The sequence below is a fragment of the Raphanus sativus genome, chromosome 5 (assembly GCF_000801105.2).
Source record: "Raphanus sativus cultivar WK10039 chromosome 5, ASM80110v3, whole genome shotgun sequence".
NCBI lineage: Eukaryota > Viridiplantae > Streptophyta > Magnoliopsida > Brassicales > Brassicaceae > Raphanus > Raphanus sativus.
This window is the reverse complement of record NC_079515.1, coordinates 1,851,236-1,866,122: the sequence shown is the minus strand read 5'-3', so window position 1 is coordinate 1,866,122 and position 14,887 is coordinate 1,851,236. Positions and strand designations below refer to the sequence as shown.

Genomic DNA, 14,887 nt, shown 5'->3' with positions numbered 1-14,887 from the left:
ATTCTGTACTTAGCTGAAGACAACAAGTTAAGCATTGCTGTCTAACTTCTTATAACATGAGAAATTTATTATAACGGGCTTATATGTGGGTATATTAACGAAAATGACATTCCTTTATTCATTTTCTTAAGAGCAGGTACGCGTTTTTTGTTTTGTTTATTACTCGAAAAATGATTTATGCGCAATTGTCGCATATGCTTCGTATTAATAAACTCATAAATTAAAGTCTCTCTCTAGGCTTTGAAATATTCGCTGGCTTACTCTCAAGTTTCATTAGATATGTTTTTCGTGCACCCATGACTTGTCTAGTTAATTAGGACGGCTTCAACATAAAATTTGAAAATTACAATTTTGTTCCATTGCAACATTTTTAACAAGATTCTTTTCACAAATACTATCTATTTAACAATAGAAACTTGAGTATTGAATGGACAAATTCTTAGTTTATATACAATGTTATTATAAGTTTCAAGTTAACCCTCACAAATGTTTAATTTATTTGCATCAGACTCAGAGAGCCGAAAAGCTAGATAATGGCCTTTACGTAATTAATGGGTGAAGCAATGGGCATCGCTAGGCAGCAGATGGTTGACCGGTTTGTCCTTTTTCATTACCGCTCTATCGGCCAAGATGAAACTTGGTCTTGCAAGTAAAAAAGCCTATGTGAGTGCAGACATGTAAAGCACTCTAAAAAATACATTGTCACAGATTATTATACACTCCCATTCATGAGTAGCACTATTTCCAGATGACCATTTTTTCCTTCTTATGAAATGAAAGATAATCAATGTGTGTGTTAGTTAGCGTGTGTGGATGACTAGATGTGAGTCAGAGACCGTTAAACGATCCAGAATTCTCACCCTTTCAACTGATTATATTATTTTGCTAACATTCTTGCCACATAAATGTATGTAAGAACCGTTGAAGAATGGTATGGAGAATCTTTACCCAATACCAAACTCAATTTTCAAATGAGCGAACAACGGCTAGCTTGTCTTTTTATTAGGCTATTATCTATCTTTCCCCCTCCACGTCGACGGCGCGTAACATGCGCCGAAACCGTTAAGAACAAAAAAGTGGGTCCAAGTCACAGATCACCAAGGCCGGCGCTTACGCGTTACCAAGTTATCCCAATACCTAACTGGCCCCTTTAACCATTTTTTTATAATCTAATGCTGATAATGAACATTTTGTTTTTATTCGATTGTGTTTTCAAATATATTTGATAGACTACTAACAAATCATATGGTTGTTAACATTTATAAAAGTTAGCAATGATTAGAAATGCGACAACAAATCTTGAAAATTATGTTTTAGAGAAACATAGCACGAGATAGATAGAAACTTATCATACGTAATAATTAACAAGGAGATATGTGATGCAAAGGTGACGACTTCAAGGGGGAAGAGACTTGTTGGCCATCTTTTACTTATCTAAGCGTATAAAGAGAGAGATAGTGGTTGGTAGGTACCTTTTTGAAGAACATTTAAAATGAGATGACTTCAAGGGGGAAGAGACTTTTGAGTTAATAATCTTCATTATGAGGTGGCGTCGCCTCAACACCGTCGTCCTCATCTTCATCCTCACTTGCATCTACCCAATTACTAGGATGGCGCTGGGAGAAGTTTTGGTAGTTCTCAGCTCGTACTGAGGAACAAGTGACAGACAAATTAATACTCTTTTCTAGATTAAGCAACGAGACAAGAAAGAGATAAGGCTGTAGCAATGTTTTTGCAGGTACCTCGGGATCCTTCGGCGTGATGAATCTGTGTAGGACGTTGGCTGACAAAAAAAAGTCAAAGGTAACAAAGCATATACAGAAAGAAGAATAGTCACTTAAGATATGGCTAAGAAGTGCACCTTAGAATCCAATTGCAACTACACCAATTAGAAATTAGCTAAGCGGTTTAACAGCTAAATAGGCCAAGAAATGCATGGTGATAGTAGTGACTGTAAGAGATGTAATGTGAAGGATACGAGTTAGAAGGTCCGGGAACATTGTCTCCAGCTGGTGGTCCATCTTTTGATATTTCCATATCTCTAATTCTTTGGATATTCACGTCTTGTTGTCCCTGAGCCTGTGGCCTCTCCGCTGAACCGTTAACGCTCTTAGTGCCAGTTCCTTGTGAAAGGCATCGATGTTACTAACGTGTTAGTTATCAGACAAAATGATGAATACAAATAATCACAACCGTAGATTAGTTACTACCTGAAAGTTCAGACCAAACTCGTGTGTGATCAGATGGTTGCTCAACGGCACTCTGTCTAGACCGTTCTTGAGGCTCTGATCCCACTTGCTCGGCACCATGACCACCTGTAGAGTTCGCTGCTTCCGGAGGTCCTGGCGGAACCCCTTCCTGAAGCTGAGACACAAGCATCGTCGCAAGAACGAGTGTGGCATCAAAACTTGAGCTTGACCCATCACCCAAGCCAAATTTTGGAGCCATCAGTATTGGCCTGGCCACATATTAAATGGAACCATTTTTAAGAGTATTTTCCGGAATCTATTTGATCTTGAGTTAAACAGATATCAATGTAACATATAAAGATGGAAATATTAGGGAGATAGACAGGATGCAAAAGAGATGGTTCATACTCGCCAGCTTTTTCGAAAAAGAGATGAATGTCAGCTTCACAGCCCTCACAAAATGAAAGAAAAGCCTGAAATTTATTGGACATTTAGTTATCAACACAGAAAGGTGGATAAAATTCAAACCAGATTTCAGGTGGAGGAAGGTTATACCTTTAGTTCCTTCAAGGAAAATGTGATATCAATAGGATCACCTGTGTGAGTATACTGCAAAAATTCTTCTGATGGATCTATCCATAGCTGAGTATGCAACAAAGAATCACCATCTGAGCGTTGGAAAAAGAGAATTATTAGCAGTCTTACACTAGGAGCCTGATTAATCCAAATCTTGGCATCATTTCATAGTCCTAACCTTTGGTCGGATCCACGTAGCTCCGGAACTCAACAGCTTTCCCACCAATTTCACTTGCAGCATCAGAGGGAAAAGAAGTTTGGTCTGTAGCAATTATTGTAATCTCTTGGAGGGATGACTGGAAGTTTCCAAGCAACTTGCTGAGATTCCGAGGATGCACAACTAAACCACTCGGAAACCTACTCCTATCAAGCGACAGATGCTGTATATCCGGTTCCACATTGCAAGTAATCCAATATGTTTTCTTCATACCTACATATAATAAAGGGAAAAACATTAAAACAAATCTAAAACAAGGATGATAAGAGATAGAGATAATCAACATCATAATCATAGTCTTTTAAGTTCATCTGTAAACTGCTAAAACGTCACTTAACAAGTAGAGGTCTCAATAAATAGTTACAAAATTAGACAATGCTATTATTATCAGGTCTAGAAACTTCTTTATCTAGGATGATAAGAATGTGTAAGAACAAAGGATATATACCACTGTGACATTCCAATGCCCACTTGACTTTAGATGCGTCATGATCTGGCAAATTCACACTCATCTGCTCAATGCTAGCGACAGGGGTCCTAAGAACAGAACAAACAGCCTGCAAAAGTGATGTCAGTGACATATCTTAGACCAGTGAACTCATTCGGCTCCAATCCAAAAATCTCAGGATAATAAAGCAGATCACCTTCAAAAGGACACTGAAATGAGCTTGAGGACCTTGAACAGTATAAGCATCAAAGAAACTTGACTCGAATGTGATAGACTGATAGGCAGAACGTGAAGCATTCAAAGTGTGCAACCCTAGCTGCATAAAGGTTTTGTTGAAAACAAAAAATTAAATCTGAGAATTACAAAACAATCAAATCAAACCATGCTTCCATTCCATATAGAATCTGAATCCCAAACCCTAAATCGTCTGACGAAATCAACTTCTAGTCAGATCAAATTGCAAGTTCCTCGCCGATTATTACTATCCAAATCGTCTAAATTAGGGTTAAGAGCGGCCGAAATGCCCAATAGGAAGAGGAGAGAACCTGTGTGGGCGAAGCTTGAACGACGAGCTCGTTGCCGACGCGTGCGAGGCAGATTATAGACCTAGCGAAGGTCTTGAGCGCGTTGCCGCTTACACTGAACTCCATCTCTGATCTCTCTCTCTCTCTCCCTGTGAAGAAAGTGGTCAGTGATTTTATGGCGGGAGGGGATTGCCCATGGAAGACTGAAAGCTGCCGCAAAGCGCGAAAAAATGTATGGGAACAACAAACCGACAATTTTTCATGGGCCTTTGTTAATTGGATATGGGTTTTAAATGAAACTTAATTAGGTCCATATATCGAGTGGGGGGGGGGGGGGGGGGGGATGTTGACTGGTTCCAAACGTGAACTTGTTCGGTGGGCATTATTAACTAGCATTTATTAAATAAAACAAAAGGAACATATTTAAATATTTTATCGATTGCGTACGCGTGACAGAGACATATCTCACATTTGTACTGTTTTCCTTTACCTATGAATTTCATTTTTTTGTGTAAAAACAAAAATAAAAACAAAATATTGATTTTTCGTTATTTTTTTTCTTTCTCAAATGGAATCTAGAACCTCTAGAGCAACCATGTGATATATCCGACAATTCATGGGTTAGTATATTTGTATTTAAATTTTTGTTTGTTTCTCAGAAATGTTTCTTTACTTTATTCTCAAGACAAAGTAGGTGCAAACAACTCTCTGTAAATATGGATTCCTTTTATTTTTAGTACTAAATATAGATAGAACATAGATTGATAAACTCTTTTGAAATGAGTCTGTTAAATGCTGACAAAAGTTGTAACTTTCTGCTATCAACTTTTAATTATGACGAAAAGTTAGATACTTTCTGCAAAATCATCCCCAAATTATGGTTTCACAAGTCACACTGGTGTTCTCGATACGTTGACTCTAAAATCTTTTGACTTCTAAACTAGTTTGGTTTATTTGATTGATAAGTAACACCCACATTTTGAAAAATTGTAACCATTCACGTTACCATTATTACGTGATCTGCGGTACCGTTACCGTGTGGGATGTTCATTAATTTTAGAATGAATGTGTCGTCGATTTAGTTCTTATGGTACATATAATTGTTAGAGAATCCCGTAGTCAAATATACTTATGATACACGTATGTATAGCTGCTATTATGACCAGGAATATATTTTCATTAAATTGATGTTATATTTCTGGTTTATACTATAGTGTTTTCAGTTGCGAAAAAAAACTATAGTGTTTTCAGTTGTTGGTCCCATTGTCTTTATATATCTAATCTTGAATAAAATATACAGTTGCATTGTTTATCTGACGATAGTCTAAAGTAATCTACTTTTATATTTCGTCAAAAAAATCTACTTTTATACCATGAAATACGGATCTAATAAAGGTTAATTTGATTTAATGTAAGTTCGATGTATATATGTTTTGTGGTATTTTCTTGTGGTTTGTATATGTTGACGAAAAGAGAACATAATTTGTATAATATTCGCCGGAAAGTCGGAAAAAAAAAACTTTTTATCAAAAAAAAATATTACAAAAGTATGTATACTATTAGAATAATTACAAATTATTGTATAATACGTTGAATATCGTTCAAGACAAGTCCATACAGCTTTTGGCCCCACGTAGGTCAAAGTTGCTGACACAAAGTAGTTAACTGGACCAAATAATAAAAGTGAAAACAATAGGTAACAAACATGGTGTAGAAATTTAGTGATCTCATTCTACTCAATCTCAATAGTTAAACATGTAGATCTACTACGAATAATGATTTTATAAGAATGTAAATACATATTTTCTAATCCAATCTTTCATCGTTCCAATGCTTGTTTCCTTGCACACACATGTCATACGATATGTTAGATACCAAGCAATCAGCTATCTTACTTTGATCATTATTTAGAACTATTCTTAAAAGCGCAATCAAAAGCTACCTTTCTGAAAGCCCTTCATTATGTTAAACTAAATTTTAGAACTTCCCAAAGGAAATCAACATCATATCCTACCAAACAATCTTTCACACCTATATTGTGAAACTATGAAGTAACCATCTCACTTTGGGAACTTTTAGAATGCGACTAGAGACAGAGAAGTTTGCCTAGAATAATTGTTTGATTTGTTTCAATTATATTTCGTTCACCACCCACCTATTGGTCTGTTATACAAAATTAAAGTTCATAGTTTTTTTTTATAATTCATCAGAAGCTTCGTGAAAAAAAACCATAAGAAGAAACCAGCGCAAGTTGGCTTAGTGGTCTTGAGTAAGCCAAATGCTCCAATACGGATTTGGGTTCGATACGCGCTGGCCACGGAATGATTTAGGCCTCTTGAGGGTACAGACGTAGGCTGGTTCCGGACTCAGGGGATTAGTCGGTTGGCCACGGCCGCCGGATCACTTCCTGATTATTCAAAAAAAAAAAACCTTAAGAATAAATGTAAGATTATCATACATACGAGTGCATTGTTTATCTTCTCGTATTGTCTCTGTAGTAAGATATCAATCTTTCATACAGGACTGAGAGAGCCAGAGAGGATGTGACCAAACGAGCCACAGTAATAGCTTATAATATAGTCTATGATAACTATCTTGTTTCTATACAGAAATTTATGTTCTCATTTAAATATCTTACATATTGGAACAATAATTCAACGGCTTAAGTTTGACATGCAAGGCCAAGTTACACATTTTGTCACTAAACTATTACATAAACGTTTTTGGAAGATTTCTTATAAAAACCCATAAAACAACAACTCATGAGAAAAACATAAGAGAAAAAAAAGAGAAAAACATATGAATGTAATTAGGTATGTGTCTACACACACATATCCAACACAAGAATAAATTCTATACAATAAATACAAATAAATTTATATTGTATTTGCCTCATAAAACAATGGTGGGTTGAGAGGAACAAATAAAGTCTGTACAGTAAATTACCAAATATTTCTATAAGCCAAATTTTCCAACAATAGCAGGACCCACTTCACACCAACAACCTTCATGCTTCTCTGCCTCTTTGCTTATCAGTCTCTCTTTTTAAAACTGTTTTAACCTCCTCCTTAAACAAAAAAAAAAGTTGTGTTCAACTAAAAAGCTTCCAACTGTCACCACAATAATTCCAAGAAATTTTACATTAAGAAGACGCACACTAAATGAACAAAAAAAAAGAAGACACACACTGCAAAATCTAATGATATTAAAACTGACAATTGCTAAGCGCCAAAGAGGAAGCGCCCTGGATTCGACATGCGGTGACCACCGGAGCTAGCGTTAAATCGCAAGAATACGTGGGTTGCCGTCGGTCTCGTGGGATTAGTCTGGACGAAGCCTGGGACCCCACGGTTATCAAAAAAAAAAAAAAAAAACTGACAATTGCCCATTTGTTTTAATAACAAAAGTAGATATTTTTATATTTAAGAGATCACTAAGATGGTGGGTATAAATTGCTAAAATTAGCAGTGTTACACTGCAAAGAGAGTTAATGGAGAAAGAGGGTGTTGCCATTACCAGTACAACTACAGTTGCAGAGTTCAGGGGTTCCTTGGAGTAGCATTAAAGTCTGAAACAAAGAACACCAAAGATTTATAAATAAAAAGAGTCATTTCTATAATAAATCGGTTTCCTTTTTGTGATTTATAGATGTGAAGATTTGTCCTTTTTTACATAGAAAAAGATCTGAAACAGAGCATAAAAGATGGTTTACTTTCGTCAGATCTTTCTCATGATCATCATAGTGGCGACGATATCATTACAATGCTGTAGCATTTCTGCTGACGAGAGATACCGAACCCAGACCGTAAAACTCGTCGGAGAAGACGGAGGGGAGAAGATAAAGCTCACTGTTTTGGAGAAGTTCAGAGCTTTACTCGATTCGATCAAACCCTCTGCTTCCAGGAGAAGAAACCTCGCGGCGTCTGCTCCTTACTCTCCTTGGCCAGCTCCGTCGCCTTCTCCGTTTCCAAACGGTGGTCCAGTGGAGTCTCCGGCGTACTCTCCAGCTCCTCAACGGCCAATCCCTCCGCATCTCCGTCGTCCGTTGCCTCAACGTACACATCCGCCGAGACAGCACGAGGTTCAGAGGCGGAAACACGAGAAAATGGGAATCTTTGTACCTCTCGTCGTTTCGACAGCTTGTGGGATAGGTTTCGTGGTTTGTGTAGTTGGAGTGTTCTGTTTATGCGCGAGAATCAGAAAGAGGAACGGTAAAACGCTGTCGTTTAAACGGAAACAGAGGAAGAAATCTCAGAAGGTCAGTATAAACCCTACTCTCGACTTCTTGTATTTAAACTCAGTTGGTGTCGATTTGGAGAGACAGAGCTCTGTTCCCGTTAAGGATTTGAACGATGAGTTGCGTGAAGAAGAGGTTAAGACAAGCGTGGAAACAGAGATCTTACTAGATTCGGACAATGCTAGTAGTTACTCAACGAAAGAGATTGTGTCGGTGCATGAGGAAAAAACAGAGCACTCTGTTTCTGCTCATGTCCTCCTTAGCCGTGGATGTGATTCTTCAGAAGGTGATGAGTCTTTTCATTCAGTTGGTGGTGGCTCTCACTACTCAAATCCAAGACTCTCGAACGCTTCTTCTTCCTCTGTTTCTGGTAGTCTTAACGTTGGATCCTCTCAACGCTTCTCAGAACGGGAACTAGACATTCCTGAATGCTCAGGAAACGTTTTCGGAATCTCTCCTCCTCCGCCACCGCCACCACCACCACCACCGCTTCCACAGTTTTCAAACAGAGGACTTCAAACTCTGTCAACGCGAGAAACGGTTAAGCCGCAGACGCTTTCATCGCAGCTATCAGCAAAAGTTTTTGCTTCTTCCTCTAAACCTCTGCCGCCTCCACCACCACCTCCACCGCTACGACCACCACCCCCGTTACAACAACCTCTAGCGATGAACAAAACGCCGCCACCTCCTCTGTCTCTTGATTTTTCTCAACGTACACCGTTAGGTAAAGACGGAGCTCCGTTACCTAAGCTGAAACCACTTCACTGGGATAAAGTCAGGGCTACACCGGACCGGACCATGGTCTGGGATAAGATCAGAACAAGCTCTTTTGAGTAAGTTTACAAACTTTCTTTCACCCCTTTACCCCCACATTTAACAATGTATGATTATGTTTATTTTATTTTTGTCTTGTGGATAACACAGATTGGATGAAGAGATGATAGAGTCGCTCTTTGGATACACAATGCAAACCTCCACTAAGAATGAAGAAGGGAAGTGCAAAACTCCATCACCAGGAAAACACCTTCTTGAACCTAAAAGACTTCAGAACTTCACCATTCTCTTGAAAGCCCTTAACGCAACAGCTGATCAAATCTGCTCTGCCTTAGGGAAAGGTAAACCATGACCAAGCCAAATCGATTTTAATCGAATTTAATATTACTTAAAATCCCTTCCAACTTTTCGAGGATGTCTGATTATCAACCGTTTTTTCTTGTTAACAGGGGAAGGTTTGTGTTTACAGCAACTAGAAGCATTGGTGAAGATGGTACCGACTAAAGAAGAAGAACTGAAGCTGTGTAGCTACAAAGGAGCAGTGGATGAGCTTGGCTCGGCTGAGAAATTTCTCAGGGCACTTGTGGGAGTTCCATCTGCATTTCAAAGAGCTGAAGCAATGCTTTATAGAGAAACCTTTGAAGACGAAGTGGTTCATCTCAGAAACTCATTCTCAATGCTTGAGGTATAACAATATTCATTTATATTCTTCATTTTCTTGCGTTACAAGGTAGGGTGATTAATGCTGAAGTTACCTAAATAGGAAGCTTGCAAGGAGCTTAAGTCAAGCAGGTTATTTCTAAAGCTACTAGAAGCTGTCCTCAAGACTGGGAACAGGATGAATGTAGGAACCATACGCGGTGGCGCGAAAGCCTTCAAGCTTGACGCTCTGCTCAAGCTATCTGATGTGAAGGGCACAGATGGGAAGACAACTCTGCTCCACTTCGTCGTGCAAGAGATATCTAGGTCTGAGGGAATCAGGGTTTCAGACAGCATCATGGGACGGATTATGAACCAGAGATCAAACAAAAACAGAACAGCCGAGGAGAAAGAAGAGGATTACAGAAGGATGGGGCTAGATCTTGTCTCTGGTCTAAACACGGAGCTAAGAAACGTGAAGAAGACGGCAACGATTGATCTTGAAGGACTCGTTAGCTCGGTTTCAAACCTAAGAGACGGCTTAGAGCAGTTGAGGTGTCTAGCGAGCAACGAAGAAAACAGAGCGTTTGTTAGTTCAATGAGCTCGTTCTTGAGATACGGAGAGAGGAGCTTGGAGGAGTTGAGGGAAGACGAGAAGAGGATAATGGAGAGGGTTGGAGAGATCGCTGAGTATTTTCATGGAGACGTGAGAGGAGATGACAAGAACCCGTTGAGGATCTTTGTGATTGTTAGGGATTTTCTTGGGATGTTGGATCAAGTTTGTAGAGAGTTGAGGTGTGTTAGGGTTCCCAACAGCCCTAGCCCTTTGGCTCCGTTTCGATGAGCTACGAACAGAGGTTTGATTGTTTGGTTTCTGTAGGATTTTTATTGATGAAGTTGTTTATGATATAACAGGGTAATGTGAAGATCGTTATGCATGGATTTGTATATGTATCATATGCTTAAATCTTGATTAAAAGGAATATTTCTAGACTTTGATATTTTTAGTTTTGTTTCTTTTGTTTAAATAAAAAGTTTTTGTGTGTGTTTGAAATTGTAATAATCTTTGAATGATGATTCTTTTATGTTCCTCACATAATTAATCATGAACTCCATAATGATTATGTAAATCATGTAATAAGCCATACAAATATGAGAGTAAATACGTTCACATTTATTCAATAAATTAGCTCTAATAGGCCATATCCAATGCCTTATTTCTATTAACAATTTGGATTCTCTGGATTACAAGGTTTGACACATTCGGGATCATACGGGTTACAAACCGGGTCTTGATAGTTCCCACCGCCTCTGTTAATTGTATCCATGTCAGGTTGTTTCATGACGCAATTTGGATTTTCTGGATTACAAGGTTTGTCGCATTTTGGATCATACGGGTTACAGATTACGTCGTGATAATTTCCGTCGCCTCTATTTGGAACCAATGTCCTACCCTCCCCAAAATCTTGTCCTACAAATGTGATAATATGTTAGTCAAGCATGTGATCAAAACAAAAATGTTAGTCAAGCAAAAAAATATTACAAAAAAAAAGATACAAAAGATAAAAATTCCATCAGTAGATTTCACATGTAAAACTTCTATATGTTACTCTCTTTTTTCTTGATCGTATATTCGTAACCTATCACATGAATTTAAAACGTAACATGGTTAAATTCAGTTTGAAATATATGGATTTTAATTGCACACGTTATCATTTTTCTGTTTGTAAACATATATGATTCCGTCGTTCATGTGGAGAGTGTTTACAAGAAAATAACTACAGACTGGAAAGTAGATTTTACTTACGAAAGACAAGAGAAATAAGAGAAACCAAGAACAAGAGCTTAAAGGAAACGTTCTTCATTCTCCAAAAAAAAATATTATAATTTTGTCAACTACTCGTCATCGTTCTTATAGTGCAATACTACGTTATGGTTAATTTGCCCAGAATATCTTGAAGAGTTAATATTAAATTTGACCATGATTTATTCCAATGTGAAAAGCATGAAATATGGAAATGTTTGACCACAAATTTGACAACTTATAAGCTAATCCGTATAGTTCTCTTTGGCACGTTTTAGCAACAAAATCTCGTTGGTTTTAATAGGATCAATATTCTCAACCTTTCCATAATATCAAAGCATATCAAGTTGTCACCATTTAATATAGATTTTCAAATATTATAGTGCAAACTGAAGCAAGATTCCTATATTATGTAACACGTATGTTTTGATTCCAAAAAAATCATTCTCTTATTTTTAACATACAAATATATGATGTTATATAGTAAACTACAAAATGAAAAAAAAAATGTTGAATGAAGCCTGGAAAATAAATTGCACATAAAAGACAAGCAAAAAGCGAAACTAGTAGCAAAACTTGCAAGGAAGTATTTTTCATTCTCTTTCTAACATGGAGAGTAGTGTCAGTTTTATACAGCTAGCTCATAGTGAGACCACATTAGTCACACATCACAAACATATACAGAAGATTAACAGCTAACTCGACATCAATAGGCAATAGGTCTATGTATATAGGCAGATGCAGACTTAGGATATCGAATTAGATTACCATCGAACTTGCTGGCTAATTGGATCTGTTGTGTGTTTCAAAAATAGGTCATTGGATTTAATAAAAGTACTAGATTTTGACCCGCGCTTTCAAAGCGCGGGTTTATGTTTGGTGAAAATTTTATATAATCACATTTATATAATCCGTCTTGTATATGCATTTATATAACCCGTCTCATATATGTGTTTTATATCCGGGTTTATGTTCGGTTAAAACTATATTGTACATGTATTTTTAGGTTTTTAATTTTGAATTAGATATTTTAAATATAAATCAATATAACAGTTTTATAGTTTTGATCGGTGTTCTGAAACCCGACTCGGACCTGCGGTTGAACGAATTACCGGTTTGTAACCCGGTATTTTTAATATTGTGATTTTTTCTAATGATAAGACAAATTCGGTGATCATAAGTTGGAAATTTGTTTAAAATATATTTATATTTTTCAAAATCGTTCTAAATGATAATGATTGTTGTCAAAATTAATAATTTTAGAATTAGAAAACCGGTGGTTAATAATAGTATCAAACATGGAAATAATCGATGCAGTATCAAACAAAGAAATAATCGCAGGCCAAAATTAAATTAGGAAACCGGTGATTAATGACAAACCAAAAAATAATTAAGAAGAAACTGGCGCAGAATGTCCAGAATACCCTTAATAAATACAAAAGAAATGTTCTTCGGTAAGGATAAAAAGAGTAAAAATCCAAAACATGTTTGTACTTTAATAGTATAGACTAGATTTTGACCCGCGCTTTCAAAGCGCGGGTTTATATTTGGTGAAAATTTTATATAATCACATTTATATAATCCGTCTTGTATATGCATTTATATAACCCGTCTCATATATGTGTTTTATATCCGGGTTTATGTTCGGTTAAAACTATATTGTACATGTATTTTTAGGTTTTTAATTTTGAATTAGATATTTTAAATATAAATCAATATAACAGTTTTATAGTTTTGATCGGTGTTTTGAAACCCGACTCGGACCTGCGGTTAAATGAATTACCGGTTTGTAACCCGGTATTTTTAATATTATGATTTTTTCTAATGATAAGACAAATTCGGTGATCATAAGTTGAAAATTTGTTTAAAATATATTTATATTTTTCAAAATCGTTCTAAATGATAATGATTGTTGTCAAAATTAATAATTTTAGAATTAGAAAACCGGTGGTTAATAACAGTATCAAACATGGAAATAATCGATGCAGTATCAAACAAAGAAATAGTCGCAGGCCGAAATTAAATTAGGAAACCGGTGATTAATGACAAATCAAAAAATAATTAAGAAGAAATTGGCGCAAAATGTCCAGAATACCCTTAATGAATACAAAGGAAAGATTCTTCAGTAGGGATAAAAAGAGTAAAAATCCAAAACATGCTTGTACTTTAATAGTATAGATGTTTGACTTGAGTATTCGTATTGTATAGGGTTGCCTGCCTAAAACCCCCTATAGATACATAGACCCTACTTATTCCCCCCTAAACTACGAAGCTCTTTACTAACCCACCCAAACATATACTTTTTCTTTGTATATCCCCCTAATCTTTGTAAAACCCCCTCTCTAATTGAATTCCCAAATCGTGATTGATGAAACAAAAACAGCGTTTAAGAAATAGTGATTGCCCAATCGATATTAACCCGACCCAATATTAAAAAAAAATTCAACCCAAATTTTATAAAATTATCGATCCCTGTTGGACTTAGGATTTAGGGTTTATTCTATTTTCTTCACGTCAAAGAAACAACCAGAAAGAGAGAGTCACGTGAACAGAAACGAAGAGAGAGAGAGAGAGTCACGGGAACAGAAACGAAGAGAAAGAGAGAGAGAGAGAGACGAAGAAGATGACAAAGAGAGAGAGACATAATTTTTTTTTGCTTACAACAGAGAGACAGAATTGAGAGAAGAGAATGCAGAGGAGATAGAGACAATGAGGAATGAAGATGCAGAGGAGAGAGAGACATTAAAAAACGATGAAGCAGCTATATTTCTCCATCTTGAACGGTTTTGTAACATCTGTCTCTATGTTCCTCCTCGTCTCTCTCTCTCTCTGTTCCTCCTTGTCTCTCTCTCTGTGCCTCGTTGTCTCTCTCTCTCTCTCTCTCTGTACCTCGTCGTCTCTCTCTCACTCTGTTCCTCGTCGTCTCTCTCTCTCTCTGTTCCTCGTTGTTGACGTTTTGTTTGGCCTCTCCACACTTCTCTTACGGCCAGCCTCACTTCCTCTCTCTGTTTTTGTACTCTCACTCTCTCTGTTTCTACTTCTGTATCATCACACAAGCACAGACACTCAACTCTCTTCTAGAATATTCTTACAAGCAATGCTTATCCTAGACATCAACAACTCTAACAACTCTTAACATCTATTTCCCAACAACTTGACTTGGTTAGCTTTTAACCAAACTAACACCAATTCTTGTTCTTCTTCTTATTATGCAACTTGTGGTTACACAAACAATCTTTGTCGTTGACTTCTTGTTGTCCATGTTGCACATGTTGGTTGCCTTCTTCTTCTTCCTCTGTTGCTTCCGCTCCAAGCTTCTTCTTATTCTTCATTCTTCTTTAGCTTTTTCTAAGCTATCCTTCTTTATTCTTCTCCTCTTGGAGTATTTAATCAAGGTTCTCTCTCTGTGACTCCTCTCTCTCGTCGTTCCTAGTGGTCTCTCTCTGAGTGTGTCGTCGTCTGTTATTCTGGTTCAGAAC

At 37.0% G+C, this 14,887-nt stretch overlaps 2 protein-coding genes across 3 annotated transcripts; one reads left to right on the top strand and one right to left on the bottom strand.

Annotated features, from left to right (window-relative positions):
* Positions 1-32: 32 nt before the first annotated feature.
* LOC108856475 (uncharacterized) lies at positions 33-4,165 on the bottom strand. 2 transcript variants are annotated; one of them, XR_001950203.2, is made up of 11 exons: positions 3,976-4,165; positions 3,627-3,746; positions 3,431-3,539; positions 2,944-3,195; positions 2,745-2,857; positions 2,598-2,662; positions 2,211-2,458; positions 1,979-2,123; positions 1,743-1,783; positions 1,473-1,648; positions 33-642 (listed from the first exon to the last, which is right to left on the bottom strand). XR_001950203.2 is itself a non-coding variant. In XM_018630284.2 (10 exons), the coding sequence occupies exons 1-10, from the start codon at positions 4,078-4,080 to the stop codon at positions 1,527-1,529; spliced, it is 1,320 nt and encodes a 439-aa protein (XP_018485786.1). In that variant the 5' UTR covers positions 4,081-4,165; the 3' UTR covers positions 1,298-1,526. The 2 variants fall into 2 exon arrangements, 1 of the variants encoding a protein (XP_018485786.1); XM_018630284.2 differs by lacking the exon at positions 33-642 and having other exon boundaries at positions 1,298-1,648.
* A 3,262-nt stretch (positions 4,166-7,427) lies between these two features.
* Positions 7,428-10,698, top strand: LOC108862880 (formin-like protein 11). The gene is made up of 4 exons (XM_018637140.2): positions 7,428-9,024; positions 9,116-9,306; positions 9,415-9,650; positions 9,729-10,698. The coding sequence occupies exons 1-4, from the start codon at positions 7,658-7,660 to the stop codon at positions 10,446-10,448; spliced, it is 2,514 nt and encodes an 837-aa protein (XP_018492642.2). The 5' UTR covers positions 7,428-7,657; the 3' UTR covers positions 10,449-10,698.
* The last annotated feature ends 4,189 nt before the right edge of the window (positions 10,699-14,887 follow it).